The 22,442-nt window shown below is 35.4% G+C and overlaps 2 protein-coding genes across 6 annotated transcripts; one reads left to right on the top strand and one right to left on the bottom strand.

Annotated features, from left to right (window-relative positions):
- Positions 1 to 9,813: 9,813 nt before the first annotated feature.
- LOC111729391 lies at positions 9,814 to 12,674 on the bottom strand. Its single transcript, XM_023520371.1, has 2 exons — positions 12,605 to 12,674; positions 9,814 to 10,913 (listed from the first exon to the last, which is right to left on the bottom strand). The coding sequence occupies exons 1-2, from the start codon at positions 12,658 to 12,660 to the stop codon at positions 10,211 to 10,213; spliced, it is 759 nt and encodes a 252-aa protein (XP_023376139.1). The 5' UTR covers positions 12,661 to 12,674; the 3' UTR covers positions 9,814 to 10,210.
- Positions 10,772 to 21,453, top strand: RNFT1 (ring finger protein, transmembrane 1). Of its 5 annotated transcripts, none has more exons than XM_011375039.2 (10): positions 10,772 to 10,913; positions 11,340 to 11,426; positions 12,605 to 13,061; positions 13,251 to 13,327; positions 14,418 to 14,518; positions 15,939 to 16,092; positions 16,693 to 16,851; positions 17,502 to 17,567; positions 19,856 to 19,957; positions 20,588 to 21,332. In XM_011375039.2, exons 3-10 carry the CDS (start codon positions 12,659 to 12,661, stop codon positions 20,720 to 20,722), a joined length of 1,197 nt encoding a protein of 398 aa, XP_011373341.1. In that variant the 5' UTR covers positions 10,772 to 10,913; positions 11,340 to 11,426; positions 12,605 to 12,658; the 3' UTR covers positions 20,723 to 21,332. The 5 variants fall into 5 exon arrangements, with proteins under 5 accessions (XP_011373341.1, XP_011373340.1, XP_023376137.1 ...); XM_011375037.2 differs by having other exon boundaries at positions 10,779 to 10,913; positions 11,133 to 11,426; positions 20,588 to 21,453; XM_011375038.2 differs by lacking the exon at positions 11,340 to 11,426 and having other exon boundaries at positions 10,773 to 10,913.
- Positions 21,454 to 22,442: the final 989 nt, after the last annotated feature.

Here is a 22,442-nt window from a genome sequence, read left to right on the forward strand (position 1 = left end):
TCATTCTAAAACAGATGGTAAATCTGTTGGATAGTAAAAAGAAATGACATCTTGTTTCTATTTCCCTATTCCTTTCAGTTTATTTCTTTATTGTAAATCATTTTCCATTGTGAGAGGATATTAAATTTAAATCAAACTGAAAGGAAAAATAGCATGTGGCTATGTTCATAAATTCATGTTTCTTAGCACTGCTACCACTTACAGCCATTTATGAAAAATATTTCAAATTGATCTATTCTTTCTGGAGCTGAACAAATTGAGTTTCTTTTCTTGAGCAAACAGCTCTTTCTAGAAACTTATTTATAAAAAGAAATAAAATTGATATAATTATGATATAAATATTTAAAATAAATTTGAATACTTTCATGAGAAAAGACTTAGAACTGGTAAGCATTTGAGGAATGTATTAATCTGTAAAGACAAATAATAACAAGATGTACAGTACTGTTCTAAATGCTATACATGAGTATGTGTATATATGTATGTATACATGCATGCACGTGTATACAAATGTTCATGTATATGTTGCTCACAATTATGTAAATAAATAAATAAAATTCCTCATAACAACCCCATTAAGATGAGGCAACTGAGACAAAGCAAGGTTAAACAATTTTTCCAAGTCGAATCCAGGGAGTTGGGCACCACAGCTCATGTTTTTAACAATTACTCTATGTATATATTAAGAGCTCTGGGGACATTAAACAAGCCAACTGATCCTTCGTATCTCTTGTTCTGAACTGCTTTCTATAAAGCACCAAGTGCTTCCTTTGGACATATGACACAGCTAAAGTTTATTGTGAAGTTTTTCTATAAGAAAAGAGATAACTAATTTGTTTGAACCCTCTTTGATATGTGACAAAACTCTAACTTCAATGAATCCAAACAAATTTTTAGTCTAAAGCACATTACAATGAAATGTAAATACATTTTTAAAAAAATGCATTGGGGATGTCACTGAGGAAGGACTGGGGCTGGAGGTGGGACCAGGAAGGCACCAAGGACCAAGAAGCACAAGGACCAGTAGCCAGGACCAGAGTGGCTGCCTTGGGGAAGGGAGGTCCCTTCTCACTTGTGATGCCATCCCAGTCACCTATTTCCCTTCTGAACATGGATCTGAGAATGTGCCAAGAGTCTCCCCAGCCTTGGTCAGGTGGGCCAGTATATAAGGTCCATGTGGGAGGAATGTCTTCTATTTTTTTGATACTTCCTTCACACCCACTGTCAGGGCAGAGACAAGTTATTTGTGGAGATGAAGCAGCACAAATGAAAGCTGCGAAGCTGTTAAAAAAGGTTAATAAATCCATATCTTTATTTTCCAGATGGTTAATACATGATAAAAACAAATTTTTATATAAGAAATGTATCTACTTTGATAATTTAGATTTTTAGTTAAAAAAGACAAAGAAAAAAACATACTTTTTTAAAAGATATTTGACTGTATGCAACCAATTATCTTCAAACAATTCCTAAAAGACATTTTTATTTGGGGAGAGAGACAAAAATTGCCTCCCTTTACACCAACTCTAGAACCAGATTGTTCTATGATGTTCTATGATACCTTTCCTAAAAGCATTCATTTAAAACATGTCCACCTTGTACCAACTTCAACTGATTAATAGTGAATGACTGGAATTTTGTGTTAAGAAGAAATCTGAAGCTGAGTTCAGGCTGAAAAAGAATGAGTTTGATATCAATTGTCAATTTCTGCCATAGGTATGGGTAGGTAGTGTGGTAGCACAAGTGCTATGTATTTACATTTCTTGAATTAGTGGATACAATTGGTGGAATAAACTTTTCAGCCTTGGACTATTTTTTTAAAATTCAATTGTCGTTTATATACAGAGCTTAAAGTAAAACTTAGAATATACATATGTCAAACCAATAAAGATGATTTTTAATAAAAATAAAACCATTTTATTATGCCCCCAAATAAAAAAAACTAACACTTCAAATTACTCTTCAAATGCTTAGAAAATGAACTGAGGATCAGTCACATCATATAAGGGTGAAAGAAGGAAAAAACAAAACTGCGTGTTCAAAAGAAGCAATCTGGGGTCAAGATTTAAAGAAAGAGATATAATTAGGCATGAGGAGAGGAATAAACATTCTATGAAGGAAGAGGGACAGGTACAAAGGAAAAGAGAAAGTAAAGTTTTCTTGTCTAGAGTAAAGAGTATTAAGAAAAAATACCCAAAACTTGAAAACAGGCAGATTACTAGAGTCCTTTCAATGGAATGCAGGATGTAATTTAGGGGTATGCATCTTAATTTGACTTTCTCTTGACTAGGCTATTTTACAACTTTATAAGGGTAGTGGTTAACTTGTAGATAACAAAGCGATTGCTCTTCTTGTCAATACAAATGATTTCTGTCCTTAGTAATACAAACACAATCTCCTGGTAGAGACTTAATTGTTTTCCCCACCATTCTAGCTATAGGATAGAGGTAGAAGTTGAGAAGAATCCCAGAGAAGAGAGAGCTAGAGAAAGAGTTCTACTAGTTTTGTGTACTAACCAAAACACCTCCAGGGCTCATTTCTGAAGTACAAATACACAGAACACCCCAACGCAGCGCAGAAGAATTCCTGAGAACTGAACAACAATATGAAGCAAAGCACAAGCCTGAGACCAGCCTGTGAGTAGCAGAGATGTAAGACACAGCATAGGTTTTGAAAACTGTCCTGATATTGAAACCCATAGGAGGAAAAACGTAAGAAAAAACCTTATAGTCTCAATCCAACCAGGATGACTGACTGCTGAAAACAATAACAAACATCAACTTTCTACAGAGGATTTTAACAGGACCCAAAGCATCCTAATAATATGCAAAATATCCAGGAAAGGGATTCTTCCAACAGGCATCAACATGTCCTACTTTAACATATCCCTAAAATTTCCATAGTGATTTCCACAGAGCTGTGTCTCATACAAGCATCTCTTGAATAGGCAAGGTTTCCATTGCTCTTCACTGGCCATCATCCACGATTTGGTAAAACATGAAACGGGCTTTTATCATTGTTCAATTCTTCCATTATTGCTAAGAAAACAGCATAAAATTCAGCCCACCTAGCTGATTTGTTTTTACCTTCTTTGATCAGCGTGGTGGCCTCCCAAACAGGATGTTGTCCATTTACCTTATAACTACCACCCATAAACCAAGCAGCTCTCCATTGGTCAGCTGAGAGCTGTTTATAGGGCCCGTGATGACAGAATCTGGTGACTCCTGACACTTTCAAAGTCAGTCCTAGAGAAAAGAGGCTCCCTACTTGTATGTATATCACCCTTTTATTCCACAGGTAGAACAATCCTGTATCAATCATTTCCACTTTATTATGGAACTCTTCTGGGCATAGTGATTTTTTTTGACATCATCCAAGACATCACAGGCATTTTAGGTTTCAAGATTATTTTACGTCCTTGAATCATAGGGGCAGTTTTAATTAATGTCTGACAGCAAGCTAGTAATTGCCTCTCAAGTGGGATTTCTCTAGACAAAAGTTCCAGTAGTCAGCATTGGGAGATGCTCACAGGCTTTTGTGATAAGTCCCAGTCTGTGCTCCACATACAGCTATTGCACAAGGAATTTGTCCATATAAGCACTCCAGCTTCTACTCTATGCTACACTGTTTGAACTCAGGCAATCTTATTGGTTCCCATTTAGCATAACCAATTAATATTGCTTGAAGGGTGGATTTATATGCCTTCTGTTTTACAATATCAGGTAGGTGAAATGTTCGCCAAATACAATGTTCATTCCCACAATACAATCAGGTAAAAGAGATGCAACCACTTGACATAAAGCCTGCTCAAACATACCATTTCTCCTCCAAATTCTCACCTTAATCCCAATCAACTCTTACATTCCCAGCTGTAGGCTCCATTAGGACTTTATCGACAAGTTCTAGTTTTATAATACTAGCTAGGGGAGGCATTCCCCAGACTAATATTCAGTCCCATAAAACATTAAGATAAAAGAGACACAATCTCTTTACATAAAGTCTATTTAAACATTCCAATTTCTATAATCCTACCAACTCTTATATTTCTGTATCTCTCAATCTGATTATAGTCCAAATTAGGGCTTTATAAATGGGTTCCCATACCACAATGCATGGGGTTCTTTTGTAAAGAAGTCCCAGAAATTTTTCCACCTAGGACCATTTTACCCACACAAGTGTGTATGGCCTCAGGGGTTGGGCCAGAAAAACCTGGCCCCTTGATAAATCTTAACCTTTATTAATCTACCTAACCACTATCCCAGGGCAATTGTGGGTTTTCCATTATAATCCATGTCTTTTGGCTTTAATTCCTCTAAACTGGAGTATATGGAGCAGACTTATTTGGGGCCTTTTAATGCTGGGGGACTATTAGGGGATCCCATTGGTCTACCCAACTTTGATAGTGCTATATCAACACCTTAGTTTCAATACCAACAATGTCCACCTTATTCATCCTATTTCTCAATAATAAAGACTTCCATTCTGCTGAGACAAGTCGCTTCCTTGACCCTTCCCTCTGTCTCTCCCCCATTTTCTTATCAATTACTTTAATGATCTTGGTTTGAGTAAGTACTACACTAGGAAGCTGAGACAGCAAACAACTTCTCTGACTGTTGTTTGATTTTGCAGCAATGAAGTTACATTTCCTTACATTTCTAATAAGCCAATTCCTCAGGAGTCAGGTCTACCACCATTTCTAAATTCCATTGGTAATTTTCACCTTTAGTAACTGATTGCAGTGCAGCTGCAGTTTCATACCACAAGAGACTAGGTAGCCATCCAGGGATAAGATGTTCCTCATCCCCCAACCTTTCATCCTTTCTCTTCACAAATCACATGTTTCCTTGAGACAAGGACCATTCTAGCAAATCCCATTTCTTTGGAAAGGAAAGCTGTTTGTCTACCCACAGAACACTCTGACACCAAGTGTGTAGGGTTTTTCCATCAAATCAATTAATTTTCCAACTCTCTGGACACTAACTGGGTGTCTTATAACCTAATTCAACTCTAGGTATTTAGTGTCAGACTCCACAGATTTAAGGGCTCAGTCCCATAAGACTGTCCTCAATTCAGACATTAGTCACAAGTATCAGGTCCCCAGGGTACCTACACTTTTGTCTTAATTGGCTACAAAGTCAGGGGTTTCCATAACCACCCATTCCTGTTCTATATTTTGCTAGAATGGCTCATAAAACTCAGCGTAACAATTACTTACATTTATTGGTTTCTTATAAAGAATACTGTAAAGGATACAGATGAATAGCCAGATGAAGGGGCACACAGGGTGAAGTCTAAAACAGTCCCACAGGAGCATCTCCCCGATGAAGCAAAAACTGAAAGAACTGAAAGAATAAATAGACGAACTTATAATTATACTTAGAGACTTCAATAGTTCTCTCAGCAATGGATAAAGTCGACAGAAAATCAGCAAGGATTGAGAAGACCTGAACAACACTATTAAACAACTTGACCTAATAAAACATTTCTAGAACACCTTATCCAAACAGCAGACACTGATTTCAAGTGCACCTGGAACATTTATCAAAACATATGATATTCTAAGCCATAATACAAATTTTAAAGAATTGAAATCATAAAAGTTATGTTCTCTAAATATATTACAATCAAATTAGAAACCAATAATAGATATCTGAAAAAGTCACAAATATTTGGAAATTAAACAAAAAAGAAGTCACAAGGAAAATGAAAAATATTTTGAACTGAATTAAAATAAAAACACAACAGATGAAAATTGTTGAGAGTCAACCAAATCAGTGCTTAGAGGAAAATGTATAAAATTATATGCTTATATTAGAAGAATACAAAGAACTCAAATCAATGATCTAAACTTCCACCTGCAGAAACCAGATAAAGAGTAAATTAAATCCAAAGCAAACAGAAGAAAAGAAATAATAAAGAGCAAAAATCAATAAAATTGAAAACAGAAAAACAGAGAAAAAGAAATAAAAGCAAAGTAAGTAAAACTAGATTTTATTGAAAACATCAATAAAATCTATAAACTGCTAGCCATAATGACCAAGGGGGAAAAAAAAGAAGACAAAAATTACCAAAACCAAGACTGAAAAAGGTAACATCACAGATACTATAGATATTTAAAAGAAAAAAAGTGTGTATTACTAACAACTTTATACCAATTCCTTCATGGACACAGACTACCAAAGCGCACTCAAGAAGAAAAATATAATCTGAATAATCTATTAAAGAAATTAAATTTGTAGTTTAAAACCTTTCCATAAAGAAAATTCTAGGCCAGATGGCTTCATTGGCAAATTCTACCAAATCATAGAGTAAGAAATAATACTAGTTCTATACAGTCTTTTCTGAAAACAAAAGGAGGAAACATATCTGAGTCAGGCTAGCATGACCCTGTTACCAAAGCCAGATAAAGACATCTTTAAAAAGTGTACTATCTCTCATAAATACAGATGGACAAATCCACCACACAATATTAGTAAATCTAATGTAACATATAAAAAGGACAATACATTAAAACCCAGTGGGGTTTATCTTGGAAATGTTTATTCAACATTTAAAAATTAACTGACATAATTCACCATATTAACAAACTAAAGAAAAAACATATGATTTCTCAATAAAGGCAGGAAAAAAAAACCTCTTAGTATAACTAGGAACTTACCTAACATGAAAAATGACATCTACAAAAGAAAAGCTATAACTAACATTTAATAGTGAAAGAATGTTTTGTCCCTACAAGCAAGGATGTCTACTCTCATCATTCTTATTCAATATGTTACTAGCACTTCTATCTAATACAATAAAGAAAGAAAAAGCATACAGATTGGAAAGGAAGAGACTCTCTCTAGTCAGAGACAACATTATCTAAGTATAAAATACCAAATCTAAAAAAAGCTCCAAAAATTCATAAATGAGAAATGGGCAATGTCAACCAAAGCCACGGCTTTTACTCCAAATTTTCTATCTCCAAATCTTTATATTAAACTGCTAACTGGATATCTTCATCTATATGGGCTAAGAATTCCTAAGAATCAGTAGTTCCAAAGTTTATCATTATCCCTAAAAACCTGGTTTTAAAAAATATATTCCCTATTGTCTTCAGTAATACCACTTGTTGTAATATTTATAGCTTTCCAAAATTGATTTATCTACCCACCCAAGCTACAAAATGGAGATTCATCTTAGACTTCTTCTTATCAACTCCACATCTACTTGGTCACTTAGGGTTATCAATTAACTTTTGTTATGAAACAAACTGCTCCAAATCCGGAGGCTTTAAACAAAATACTATTTCTGATGAATCTGTGGGTTAACTGGCTGATTCTTCTAGTCTGAACCATCTCAGTTGGAAATAGATGATCTAGGATGGCCTCACACATGTCTGGGGCCTCAACTGGAAGGTTGGGACACCTGGGGCCTCTCTCTAAGTAGCTCCTTGTCTTCTAGGAGGCCAGCCCTGATTTGATTATATGGAGCAGATGGGTTACCAGCAATAAGAGGGCAAGTTCTGGTGTGCAAACATTTTTCAAGCCTCTGTTAAATTACAATTGCTTTTATCCCGATGGCCAGTCACATGAGTTAGTCAGTGTGGAAGGGGATTACCAAGTGTATGGATACAAGTAGGTGTAAAAAACTGGCTCAAGAAGGTGGGCGGGTGCATATCTGAAACAATCTACCACACTTAATTCTATTGATTCTATCACTTTATCATCTCTCCAACCTCATTTTTCCTCTTGAATCTCACCTCACTGAGGTTTTCAAGACCTTCTCATCTCCTACCTCAACTACTTGTATTAGTCTCCTAACTAAACTTGCACTGCTGTATGCTATTAGCATGTGCATTTTCTAGAAAACACAAATCTGGTCCCATAACTCTGCTGCTTAAAATTCAATAGCTTTCCTTTGGTTATTAGAATAAACTACAGAAAAATCCTAAATGAGACCCATAAAAACCTTTTATATTCTAGCCCCTTCTTTATCTCACTATTCTGTCATAATGCACCCTACTCTCAGAAAAAAATAAGTCCTTCAATTATATTTCAATACCACAAATTTACACATAATGTCATTTCTATCTGGAATGTCCCATTACTGCCTGTGTCTTCGCAAATTTCAACTTATTCTTCGAGATTCATCTCAAATACCACAAATTTAATGAAGCATTTCTCACATGACAAAGTCAAATGTTTCTATTTCTTACTTCCATTGCATCTCACACAACCTTCAATTATAGTGTTTATTCCAATATACTATAATTATTTGTTTGGAGACCTAACTACTATTTCACTGTGGGAAGGGGATTATGTCTTTTTTAATGTCTCTCTCTAACATCTAGTACAATTCTTGATGTTTAGTAAGTACTCAGCAAATGCTTTTTAAATTAATCAATTAAAATGTCCATTTCCAACATTCTAGATGCCAGTGGAAAGAAAATTTATCAGGTAACTCTGTCACTATCAAATTTTGTCATCTACTCAGCACTCTACTCCTTCAAATGTTACTTTCAGTCATGTGAATGGAATGAAGTTCTAAAGATATTAATAAACTTTCAATATGCACAAGTATACTTTCAATGTGTTATGAATATGTTAAAATGAGAATTTAAACATCACATTAAGGTGTATAAATGTACATCTTACAAAATGTGTACAAATTTTCAAATGTACCGAATACACTAAAATTATCACTGTACTAAAACATACTGATGCCCTATTATGGCTTGAGCTGGATTATGTGAGATTGAGTCTTTTTCTGTTTCCTAAATTCTCACACACTTTAAAGTTTAAAATAAAAATATCCATGCTGTAGTTGGAATGGTAGAATATATACAAATATGTCTCCTTGAAAAATTCACTACAGTCCAGAGCTTCGACCTCAGCCTTTGTTATAAACCAAATGTTTGTGTCTGTACACTCCCACCCCACCCCATCGCGAAATTCATATGTCAAAATCCTAACCCGCAATGTGATGGTATTAGGAAGTGGGGGTAGGTGATTAGGTCATGAAGGCAGAGGCTTCATGAATGAGATTAGTGCCTTTATAAAAGATATAACAAAGAGCTCCCTCTACCCTTCCACCATGTGAGAACACAGCAAGACCATATTTGTTTATGAACCAGGAAGCAGGTACTCACTAGATACCAAATCTGCTGGTGCCTTGATCTTTAACTTCCCAGGCTCCTGAACTGTGAGAAATAAATTTGTTCTTTATAAGACACCTAGTCTATAGTATTGAAGCCTAAACGGACTAACACTGCTTTACTAACCCACAAATTTAATTTGTTGGCAAGACTTACATTAGTTAAGTTCATGGAGACTTACACACACACACACACACACACACACACACACACACACACCACCCCACACCACCCCCAATATCAATATCTTAATTCATAGTGAGAAACAGATCTAACACCAGTTGGGGCAGGGTAAGAGCGTGTGTGCCTTTCTAACCAAAGGAAATGATTTCGTAATTGAACTAATCTGATTTAAGTAGTCTCAAAGTGGATAACAGAGGTTAAACAGTAGATGCAGTTTTACTCTGATATAGGAGAAAATAAGGGTGCAAACAATTTCATGGTTCAGGAGCCTCAAGAATCACACGCCAACAAATGAACTTGGGCAAAGTTGTGAATGGTTTTAAATTAGGAAGTGACCAATAAAAAGACAAAGTATCACTCTTTTCACTAGATATTCAACTCATAACATGTGTGTACATATATGCAAATTCACCCCCTTTCTTTGAGAAAAGACTGAATTCTCCCAAGTTAACTCAGTCCACATGGCATGGAATATTTAATTTCAACAACTGCAGTAAGACTATCAAGAGTTATTTACTTTTTGTGAATTTCTATAAAGGTATAAAAGCTTGGGGTTCAGAACGGAAAGGCTATTGGTGGTTGTGGGAGATGGGGAAGATTCATGGAATACATTATCACCTAAAGTATATTCTGGCTGGGGGGGGGGGGGGGGGACAAGAGACAGAGTTTTATATTTCTTTTGCTTAAACTTTTAAAGAAGAGACGTAGGTTAACATAATTAGAGTGAAAATAGTACAGCGTTCTCTATACCGGCACAAGATAAGGTTTTTGAAATCTCACTTCTACTTCCACCCCCACCCAAACTCTCCCTTCACATTTCTTTGCTCTCCTCAGGTTTTGGCAGGGCCTAATTCGAACAGTGCAACTTCGGGATTGTAACGAAAACCCAGTTCAGTTAAAACTTGCTGGCCCAGCCTCAATTAGGTCAGGAGTTAAGTTCACGAAATCCGAACGCAGAAACTCTAACGCTCTTGCCCCGCCCGGCCCCGCTCTTCGAGGAACACGCAGAATCCCCTTGCCAACGTGGCTACTCCAACTCCGGTCCCGGGAGGCAAGCGCGAAGCGGGACCTGGGAACTGGGCAGACACCAGAGAGGAGGAGCCCGGGCCCCGGGCCTGGGACGTCGCGGGACGAGCCAGGGGTGGGACTAGGGCAGCGCCCGACTTCAGGCCCCTCCTCCGAGGGCAGGGTTCTCGAAGCCACATTTTTAACCTCGAAACGTCCCGATTTCTGAGACGTATGACGAGTTACACGTATATACGCACAGACGTGTTGGCGGTTTTGTGTAATGCAGACGCCTGCAGGCCGTCTCGGGCGCAGCCCACTCCGCTCCACAGCCAACACCCCCCAAGCGACCTCGCGCCAGCCCGGCACCCTCGTCGCAGCCCGGCCCTCGGCGCGTCGCGCAGGGGCGGACGCGCGCGCGTGCGTGACGTCCGGGGAGCGCGGGCGCGCCGCCACCGCCTCCGCGCTGGGCCGCAGTTGCCGGTATCGTGTCTTGAAGGTGGTACCCCTGACTGAGGGCCGTGGGGCCGCGTCCCCGGCTCTCCCCGCAGTGGCTGCCGACGCCTCCGTCCGCTCTTCGTCATGAAAGGTCAGGCGTGGGGGAAGCGGGCGGAGGCCTCTGAGAATGGGCTCTGGGGAGAGTAACTAAAGCGCTCGAAGCTCGAAAGTGGGTGGAAAATTCTGTCCTGGGGATTCCGGAAGAGTTATTTGCGTTTACTTTTCTTCCTTTTTTCTCCTCTTTCTTGCTCGTGCATAGAGGAAAGTGGAAGGTTTCTATGTTGTTGGGTTTTTTTTTTTTTTTAAATAGAAAAAAAACACTATCCCGCCCAACGTCAGAGGTTTGAGGAAATAAATAGCTGTGGCGTCGGAGCATTGGTGAAAGCTTTGAGTGAAGGGCACTGAAAACCAAATCGCGTACAGTAACTGAAAGAAAAAAAAAAAATTCAGACCTAAGAATGAAATAGAATGACACAACACGCCCTGACGTTAATTTAACCCTAGCTTCCTCCTACAGAAAAGGCAGACAGGGATATGGTTCTGCGTTTTGTAAGTTGGAATTCCGACTCTGGCATCCTGGAGGCTGCCCTTACTGGTCATTTAGGTATTCTTCCCTGCCAGTGTTCTCTTTCCTGACAACCCGCCTCCCACCCCCACACACACCCCCAATGGTGGCATTTTTACTGGGCAAACTATCTATCCTTTTTCAGACTAAAAAGTCACCTAGCAATTACATGGTGACTCCCCATGTCTCCCTATTTTAAAGGTATTTGTGTAATCTTTTTAAGGGAAAGGTAATACCTTTGGTATTAATTATTGGAAGCTTTTTTATTAGCTTTGGGTAAGCTGTTTCAGCATAAAACAAAATTTGCAGGTCACCTAAGTGAAATGTTTATTAGTTCTCTATGGTGATACTTTTAACAAGGCATTAAGATTTTTCTTCCTAGCCTTTCCAAGCATTAAAAAATGTGATTCTTATGAAATATAGAATCTACATTAGAGATGAAACTGCTCCAGTTGGGCAGGGTAAATGTACTGAAGTATTCAAATGTGAATGAGTACTAGTACTCATATTATTCACATCTGCTGGGCACTCGTACTTTGACAGTTTTGCTGATTCCTTCTCTCAGTAGCTCAACTTCTTTTGTAGCAGATGTTCAGTAAAAGATAGTTTAAGGCAGCAGAGCTTTGGCACTAGGGGAGGGAGGAGTCCAGTAACAAGTGACAGATAACTTGAAAATAATTCATCTACTGTGATTATCAGCCTCTCCTTTAGTGAATAAAGGATTGCTAGTGAGCAATATGTTGCCTGTAATTTTTTAAGATTACTTTTTTAAAATTTAACTTTATTATTAGTTTCAAGTATACAGTACATTGGTTAGACATTTCTATAGTTTATAAAACGATCCCCCTAATTGCTCTTTCTCTCCTTTAGCTCTGCACCTAGCCATTATATTAATGCTAACTGTATTCTTTATGCCATGTTCTCCATCCCTATGACCATCTGTCAACTACTAATTTGTACTTTAACCCTTCACCCTATTCTCCCAGCCCTCCAACACCACTCCCCTCTGGCCATCTCCAAATTGTCCTCTGTATTTGTGAGTCTGTTTTTGATTAGTTTGTTCTTTTTGTTTCTTAGATTCCACATATAAGTGAAATCATATGGGATTTGTGTCTGACCTATTTCACTCAGCATAATAACCTCTAGGTCCATTCATGTTGCTATATTGCCTGTATTTAACTGTTCACTTAGAATGTTTTCTGCTCTTTGATTTTTAGAATACAGAGCCTGGAAGCAAAGAAATCTGGATCACAAAAAAGTATTCAAGGGTCATGCAACCCAACTGTAGCCAATTGCACAGTCCTCCAGGAGCTGCAGGCAGTGAAGATGCCTCAGCCTCCCAATGTGTTCACGCAAGGTTGACAGGAGAAGGTTCTTATCTTCATTCTGGAGATGTGCATATCCAAATCAACTCCATACCTAAAGAATGTGCTGAAAAGCCAAGCTCCAGAAATTTAAGGTCAGGTGTCCATAGTTGTACCCATGGATGTGTACATAATCGCTTACGGAGTCACTCCCATACCGAAGCAAGGCAGCCTGATGATACTGCCATGGAGTCTGGAGATCATAGTAGTAGTTCCTTCTCAGAATTCCGATATCTCTTCAAGTGGCTGCAAAAAAGCCTTCCATATATTTTGATTCTGAGTGTCAAACTTGTTATGCAGCATATAACAGGTAGGGTATAATAAAATGTTGAATTATTTCATTGCTAAATTAAGTAAATTTTATTTATTGGTAATCTGCTTTAACTCATGTATTTCAGTTACTTATTTTCTGCTGGCTTTTAAAATTGTATACAAGTCTTAAATTCATGTCATTGTGTTGACTTTTTCTTTCAATTAACTAGAACTTATTTTCTAACAGGAATTTCTCTTGGAATTGGGCTGCTTACAACTTTTATGTATGCAAACAAAAGCATTGTAAATCAGGTTTTTCTAAGAGTAAGTATAACAAGCAACTAAAAAATTCTTAAATGTTTTCGCAGATTACATACTCATTTTTTACAGAAATAGGAATTAAGAGTAACAAATTTAAATACGTATATTGTAACATGACATATTAAGTTTTGTTATCTAAATGACCTGGAATAAATAATCTGTACTAATGCTGATGAATTGTTTCACTTTATTTTCTTTGTATGTTGGGTTTCTGATAAAAGAAAATAAAATTAGACGAAAGGATTAAAAGGTTTAGAATACACTATTTGATCTGATTTGTCAAGTGCCTTTATGTTTTGAGTTAGTTTAACCATACTTAGTAATATCATCATTAAAAACTTTAACTGTTGCATTACAAGATTTAAAATAGTTAAACAAAATGTACATTGAATATATGGGTATTGAATTATTTGGGTCTCTCTTATTTAAAGAAAATTAAGCCCAAGAAGTTTTTCCACAACAAATTGTAAGAGAGTCCTGGTCATATAAATCATTGGGAAAAGTAGGATTAGTTTATAAAATTTCATCTGTGTAAAAGATCTTACATTCTGGCCTGGAAATTTGTAGTTAGAACCTATCAAACCATAAAAATTTAATTCAGGGTTTAAAACTAGTAACATTTTAGTGATTAAAATTTAACTTTAAAAACAAATTATCTTATTAAATTCTTATTGAATGAGAATTTTAAAATTATACTTATAAACCCTGATAACTTAAATGCATTTAAAAAAATTCGGTCAGGAAGGCAAAAATAGGGAGCTGCAGAGGTAAAGTTTGCATTCAGGTGTGTCCTTTGCATAAGCTTGTAAAAGACTTGGCTTCTTTGAAATATAGGTAATGTTTTTCTACAATGAATAAACTTGCATTTTAAAAGTTTTGTTTAAATATGAGTTGTTTTGTTCACTAAAGATTTATATAAAAGTATGGTGATGTACAATTTAACAGATATTCCATATTTTTAATAAGATTAATGTATTAAAACATTCTGAGTTAAACTAGTCATTAAAGTAAAATGATTTAATGATATTTAAAATTCTGGCATAATTAAAAGTAACAAATTATAAATTTTTTTTTTTTTTTTTTTTTTTTTCAGGAAAGGTGCTCAAAGATTCAGTGTGCTTGGTTACTGGTATTCTTAGCAGGATCTTCTGTTCTTTTATATTACACCTTTCATTCTCAGTCACTTTATTACAGGTAATTAGAGGTCCAAGTACACAATCACATTTTTTATGTAATCATGTATTCCATAGCCCTTTGCATATATCTTACTTGCACATACTTATTGTTAGACTTCAATTTTTACCTGTCCATCTCCTTCTAATATTGAAAGCTCTAAGTGACTTATTCAGATTTGTATTCCTAGTGCCTTGGCTCATAGGAGGTGCTCAATAAATATTTAGTTTTTGATACTTTTTACTTATATAATCAGTAGTTATTAAGTACCATTAGGTAGTCCTCAGTGGTCTTTGTTGATTTTTATTTATTTTTGACAAAAAATGTATATAATGTATATAAAATGTAAAAATGTATGTAAAATGTATATGCAACATATTTTGATATATGTGTACATTATGTGATGAGAACACTTGATCTTTGTTTCTAGAAGACTTGATAAAGGACAGTAGTTTGTAAGTTTCCATGTCAAATGGAAGTATTCTGAATATTTGGCTTTAATTAGGTAACTAGATGTCCTGATTTCAGCAGAGTTGGGGAGATATGGACAATCTAGGATATAGTTTGTAGGTGGAGCTAATACCACTCAGACTGGATTGGGTGGATAGGTAGAAGGGGGAAAATCAAGGATGATGCATGGATTTTTAGTCTGAGCAACTGGCTGGATGGTGGTACCATTTACTGGGCTCAGAAAGACTGGAGAAGGAACTGGTTTTGAAGGGAAAATCAATAATTTTGTTTTGAACATGTTAAGTTTGAGAGGCCATGTAGAACTGTTAAAGTGATTATAGATATATCCTATGATCTCAGAGTAGAGGTTAGGGATATAAATTTTGGTGTTATCAGTATATGATTGTTAATTAAAACCTCAGGACTTGACTAACTGGGAAAAGTGTAGACAGAGAAGAGGTTCCAGGACTGGACATGCCCACAATTAGAGGAGGAACAGCAAAGGAAACCATCAGTCATATATGAGAACAACTAAGGAGTGTAGTGTCAGAAGTCTAGGAAGAAGAAAATTCAGGGAGGGAAGATGGAAAAAGGGAAGTGACCTTTGAATTTAGCAAGATGGAGGGAGTTGGCGATCTTGACAAAAGCAATTCAGTGGAAAGGAGGGGATGGAATCCTGATTGGAGTTGGTTGAGAAAATGGCAGATATCTAATAGCAGTGAATTTTTTAGATTGCAGGTTAGAAAGGTATAAACTATGACAAGCTAGTCATAGTTTTTTTAATTCTATGGAGGAAAGATCTGAAATTCAAACATTTTAAAAGTCTTTAAAATAAGTGAAATGATCTTCTGTTTACATGAACTCTAATACCTTGACAAATTCACATATTTTACACACCAAATTAAAGTAAAATATTCAGTAGCAAATTAAAAACCCTTTTGAATACTTTAGTATGTTGCTCTGGTAAGTTTTGATGTTTTTCTCTTGGTAGCTTAATTTTTTTAAATCCTACTTTGGACCATTCGAGCTTCTGGGAGGTACTTTGGATTGTTGGAATTACAGACTTCATTCTGAAATTCCTCTTCATGGGCTTAAAATGCCTTATTTTATTGGTGCCTTCTTTCATCATGCCGTTTAAATCCAAGGTAAGAAATTAATGTTTTATTGAACGTTTTAGCAAGCCACATTAATGCTATTTAGTCTTTACTTAAATGACTCTTTTGTTTATAATTTTTCAGCTTGCTAAATAATCTGATTTTATTATCTCAGACTGGCAACCATTTGCTCAAAGACTTGAACCTGAAAATCTATTTCATTAAAATCAGAATTATACTTGCTTCAAATTATCTAAAAATCAGTCCCCACACCATATATAGAAAAATATTATTTAGATTCGAACTTCTTCAGGGCATTATCAACTGATCATTGATAACTGATTGTATGTTATCATACAGTGTTTTTCCCATATTCAATAAAACCTTTCAATTTTTATAAAAAACATACTTATATACATAAAACATTTTCATTATGTCATTCTTTAAAAATTCTTTGAAAACAAACATTCAGTGACTATAATATGTGAGAACCAGGTTGAGATTGTCAGTCTTTAACCACTGTTGTCATGAAGATTATAGTAAGTTATCTCGTGATTGCTGTATAATCATGCTGTTCTCAGTATAATATGAAGTGTTTTGTGCTATATATAAAAGCAGTTGGTAGCTGTTTTCTTTTTCCTTCATTTTTAGGGTTACTGGTATATGCTTTTAGAAGAATTATGTCAGTATTACCGAATTTTTATTCCCATACCAGTTTGGTTTCGTTACCTTATAAGCTATGGGGAGTTTGGTAATGTAACTAGATGGAGTCTTGGAATATTGCTGGCTTTACTCTACCTCATACTAAAAGTAGGTAACATAAATCTTATCATTGAATTAATGATTCATATAATAATTACAGATTGTACATACCATTGCTTTTCTCTGCTTTGTTTTATCTTCATGTCACTAGTTTGAAGTTATAGCAAGTTCTATATCTACTGAGAAATGGAGAAATGGAAATATATCTTAATCCAGTGGTTCTCAGATTTTATTGGGGGAGTGGACTTCCACATAGCATAGATTATCTTAACCAGAAAGGGAGGAGTAGAATAGAACATATCCATCTGCAACAGTAGCCTCCATCAAACAATTCTCAAACTAGTGGAGTGTCTTATCCTGTTCCCCTCAACTTAATCACTTTATGAAATTTTAAAATCTAATTTTAAAAACATGTGAACCAGGAAAAATTGTTTTGACATAGTTAATTTATATTTGTCTTGACCAAATTATTACTCTAGGTATTCAGATGTACTTTTTTTTTTTTTTTGGTTTGGAGTTGGTTGAAATCCATAAATTGAATAAAATATTCCATAATTGGAATTTATATTTAGATTGAAATGATTGTGATATGCCATGAGAATTAATATCAGTATTCGATATTTGAGGACTTTAGCTTTGATCTTTGGGTTAAGCAGATGGCTCTTTGAATTGATGAATTATCACTTATTTCCTTTTAGCTTTTGGACTTTTTTGGACATCTAAGAACTTTCAGACGGGTTTTGCGAATATTTTTTACACGACCAGTAAGTACTTATTAGTAAGTTAAGAAAAAACGTTTAACCTTTCTTTCTTCATTATAAAAATTTAATTCAGCAACTTTACAAGTGTGGATTTAATAATTACATGATTTAAAAAAAACTTTTCTAGTACTGTGGCACTTGAAGCTGTGAGAACGACTTAGGAGTTCTAGCTGTTATCAGTGTCTTGACCTGCACATTAACCACTACCTGATAGTTGATGCTTATATATTTGAATGTGCTTCTTACCCCTTCAAATCATTTGACATTCTTAAGAGTTTATGAACAGTCTGTTAAAAATCTTATCATGAACTTCTGTTCCTCTTCCTTTTTTAATCCACAAATATTAGCTTTGTGTATTTCTGTGAACTCCTTATTCAGCTTCAATAAAATGTCTTCCAACTGTAACTTAGTGTGTGCATGAAAAAGCTCATTACCACAATTATGTCCCTTGAAATTTTCTTACTGGAAAAATTTCCCTTCCAATACTCAATTCTGTATGCACAAATAAGTTCATGGCATGGAATTTAACAATGTATTGAGACTCCAATGTCAAATTATAAACGTGATTATTATGTGATTCTACTGATGTTACAAATTGCAGAGAAAGGGTGTCATAGGCTCATTTGCTATTCAGTAGCCTCCAAGGTTCTCAGTACTTAGATGTAGTCACCAGATTTCAGAGTTTGGTCCTCAGTTTTGCAGTCCATTGAGTAAATTACTTGGTCAGGACTTGGGTTCTGCCTTAAAAAAATGCCAACCTAATAATGTGTGATGGGGTGGAAAAAAATGATATATCTACATAGTGGACCACACTAACTGGCTAAGGCACCCTTTCCCTAAGATAGTAATGTATAACAAGTTTTGCTACTTACTATTCAGACTTCTTTCTTTATATAAGATACAGTATAATTCAGAATTCATCTTTGGTCAGATCTGGTCATTATGTATCAGCTACTTTACTATAATTAGTAATGCTTGTGCTGAAATAGTTTGATATTCTTTCTCTATGAGTCATAGAGAAAATATCTCAGTCATCAACAGTGATTTATTCCTGAGTCTCAAAAATATACACATGTCCTGGACATGTATGTATATTCCTTAACTTTGCAGGGAAATGGCAATGACCATCAAAATAAACCTCTTGAAGGGAGTCTGCAAAATGCCAGAGAAGAGTGCTATTGTAAAAGCTTGTCGCATAAGTATCTGCAGTGTACTCTGCTAAATGACATTTTACTGAAGGGAAATTGGCACCAAGGTCATCAGTAACCTGAAAAAAATCTTAATTTTAATATTTTTATCTTTTGAATTTTAGATTTTGTTAACCCTTGACATTTAGTACAAGAAGTTTAGATCATAGCTTCAGGTTGTGAAGTCAAGTCAGACTTTTCTCTCATTTCTATGTTCTTCAGCCACTTTTTTTCTCATTTCTACAGAAAGCTTATTTGTAACATTTTGTCACATCTAGTTAATGACTAAATTCTGCTGAATTTGATGTGGAAGTTATTAAGATCTTGAAGAGATCAAAAACATTTGATCTTAGGACCTTAGAAGAAATTTTAAAAATTGCATTATTGTTCAGCCAGTTAATTTTGACAGTATAACTACACAAGTGACGTTTTGCAATTACAGTTCCTTTATAAAATTTGATTTTTTCCTAGTACTGAATGCTCTGAATTTTGTGGTGATTGATGATAAAGTGATTTTGATTTAATGGCAAGACAATGTTTGGTGGTCTCCAAACCTTCATATTGAACCCACCTGGAGAGCTTTCAAAAATTAGATTCCTTGTCATATCCCAATATGTTTGGACCTATTGAATCAATTCCTAGTGTGGAGCATAGAAATGTTTCTAAAACAGTCTCTCCACATGTTATATTCAGTTAGCCAAGCTCTGGACTGATTTTTTGAACCACTGCCATAGATAATAAGTGGGCTCAATTTGGCAATATGGGGTCACCTGAAACATTAATATAGATTTTATAATAGTTTTATTTCAGAGTGCTTAGTCTCTTAAGCCAGTTGAATCCATGAATTTGAAGCACTAACATTATTTGGGAGTCCAGCGAAATCTAAGTATCTTTCAAGATCATATTATGTATTATTTAATGAGTTCATTTTGATGCAGTTCATCAAGACGTGGTTCTACATATGTAGTTGAACTCTCAAGTGTTCGTATCCTTTGGGAGAGTTTTCAAATGCCTAGTTTCAGGGAGATTTGAGATATACAGCACCAGCTACATATTGGAGGAACAAGAAAGAAATTTGTAGATGAAAAGAATTTATTTTCACAGAGTTATGGAGTGGCTGCCAGCAAGAGACAGTGTTCAGAAGCAGATGATATTTGTTCAGTATGTCAAGCTGAATTTCAAAAGCCAATTCTTCTCATCTGTCAGGTAATTACGTTTTTAAGCAACCTAAATACAGCACTTCTCTGTGACTTGCAAAAGTCACATTAGTTATGGGGGGCGGGGAGACTCATGTTTAGCAGAAAGTAGCTTTCAGAGCACATACTAGTAATTTCTTATTTGTGATTGGGGGTTTGGTAGATTAGCTAAACCTTGCCCCTTATGTTCTAATGGTTTTATGCAGAGGTTTTTATGCAAATTGGTTACCACTGTGATTGGAAAATAGGCTATTTTTAATAATTGGATACTAGTCTTTTAGAAGACCTGCATTTGTTACTGGATTGTGTAAGACCCTTTCCTGTACTTTATGGCAGTTACTCAAAGACTTTATTAAGCCATTAAGTCATTATACTTGATCTTAAAGTTATCACCTAGATAAGGATAGCCTGTATTTGATTAAAAGTGATTAAATGGATGGTACAGTCAAAAGAACTAGTGGCTCTACCACTAATACTGTTCTTTATGTTCGTGAATATCATACTGTTTTCTCATTTGTAAAATGAAGGAATCAGTGTTCTCCAAAAGCCTTTTCAGCTCTGAAGGGCATGATTGTCTACAGTGTGAATTTAAAACAAAAATGTTATCAAGTATAAAATGTAGTTCTTAATTCCTTTACAGCATATATTTTGTGAAGAATGCATTACCTTATGGTTTAACAGAGAGAAAACATGTCCACTGTGCAGAACTGTGATTTCAGACCATATAAACAAATGGAAAGATGGAGCCACTTCATCACACCTTCAAATATATTAAGTTGTATAAACTATTAAGGCCACAAAACACTGATTTCATTTGGTTACAGTGAGTATTGATAAAGATATTAGAATGGATTTTCAGGGTCAGAAGTTAAATGTTTCCAAATGGTTTTAGATTATCATAAGACTTAAAAGTTATAGTCCAATTTATCAAAATATTGAAGAACCCTGTTTTAAAAAATATATAAGTAATGTTCAACCTAATGCATATGAACATTTAGTCTATCCTAATTTTTTGACAAGTGAGTTCAGTGTTAAATTGTGTTTTCTTGTTAATGTTACCAAAACAGATAACTAGAACTAGTAGCTCTTAGAGGAACTCAGGTATTCTTTCTTGACATTGTTTTCAAAATAAAGAATATTTTTCATACTATTTTAAGATACACATTATCTAAAAGTAGAATTTAACTGACTTTTATAATTCCCTTTCTAAAAATTATTAAAATTCTCATAAAATTTGTATTTTTAACAAAAGTCTAAATGCTATATTTTATCTGTAACAATCAGATTTTCTAAGTGGAGATTAATTTACTGAAGATGATAAATTTTAATATTGTATTATTCTCTGTAGTATGATTAGCAATCACTGAGAATAGATGATTTAAATTTTGTTTATGGATCTTATACACACAATCCTGCCATCAACTTTAATGTTCATGATCTTGCTTTTTGTACAGTGCCATGGACTATCTTGAAATAACTATTAAAATAATTCATATGGATTACAAATAGATGACTTTACTGATAATTTGAATAGTGTAACAAACAAGACCAACTCAAATCTTAGAAAAGAATTCCCCTTATAACTAGTCTTCTCCAGAAGAATTTGGCATCTATTGCTTGAATCACAATTACTTAAGAGATTAAAGCTTGTACTCAGAGGCAACCAAAAGCTTTGGATAGTGTGGTCTGGTTGCCTCAGTATTTGTGCAGTGTGGTAGAAATAGAGTGAGGCACTTCGTCCTCTTGAAACCTCTAAGGGGGAATCAAGATCTATAATAAGTCCGAAGGGCTGGTTATATCTAAGTTTAGAGTACAAAGCCTCTGCCCATTTTTTTCTATTACCATCTATCAGTTTGCACACAAGGAAGAGACAGAGGGAAGAAGTTAGGAGGTACAGGTAGAAAACAAATTTGCAGTGTTGATAAGACAAAGGTGAAACAAACATATAGATTAATAAGGATAGTGACCAACTGGCTACAGGTTGTCACTTTCATGATCATAGAGCCACCCAAATTGGCAGCAGAATGTTAGAAAGCCTATAACTTTTCCTCAGGCAAATATTGCCAGGTTATAGTTACACCTGTTTCTGTCCTTTCAGTGATGATATATTTAACCCTGTTATCTACTTTGAGAACCACTGCAAATATTGAAACAAGCTTGCTTGGCCTTATGTCACATTCTGACTTTGTGGTGAAGTTAATTAGTTGTTATTTAAGTATACAGCAAGGGATAAGTGAGAAAGGCAATCTGGGATTAGAATTTGGGTGTGAAAAATAGATGAGCTGACTTCTTGTTAAAAACACAAGAACATCATCTTACTACATGAGTTAATTCAGTCCTATTACAATATCTACTTATATCTATTTACCCTATTACAGATAGCTTTGTTTCTTAATATGATTTAATAACAAGTCCCAAGTGGACAGTGGGGTTTGTTTTAACAAGAAAGCAGTTCACATGAATTTAAGAGGGGGAAAATGTAATAGAGCTATGCC

The sequence above is a fragment of the Pteropus vampyrus genome, unplaced genomic scaffold (genome assembly GCF_000151845.1).
Source record: "Pteropus vampyrus isolate Shadow unplaced genomic scaffold, Pvam_2.0 Scaffold261, whole genome shotgun sequence".
Lineage (NCBI taxonomy): Eukaryota > Metazoa > Chordata > Mammalia > Chiroptera > Pteropodidae > Pteropus > Pteropus vampyrus.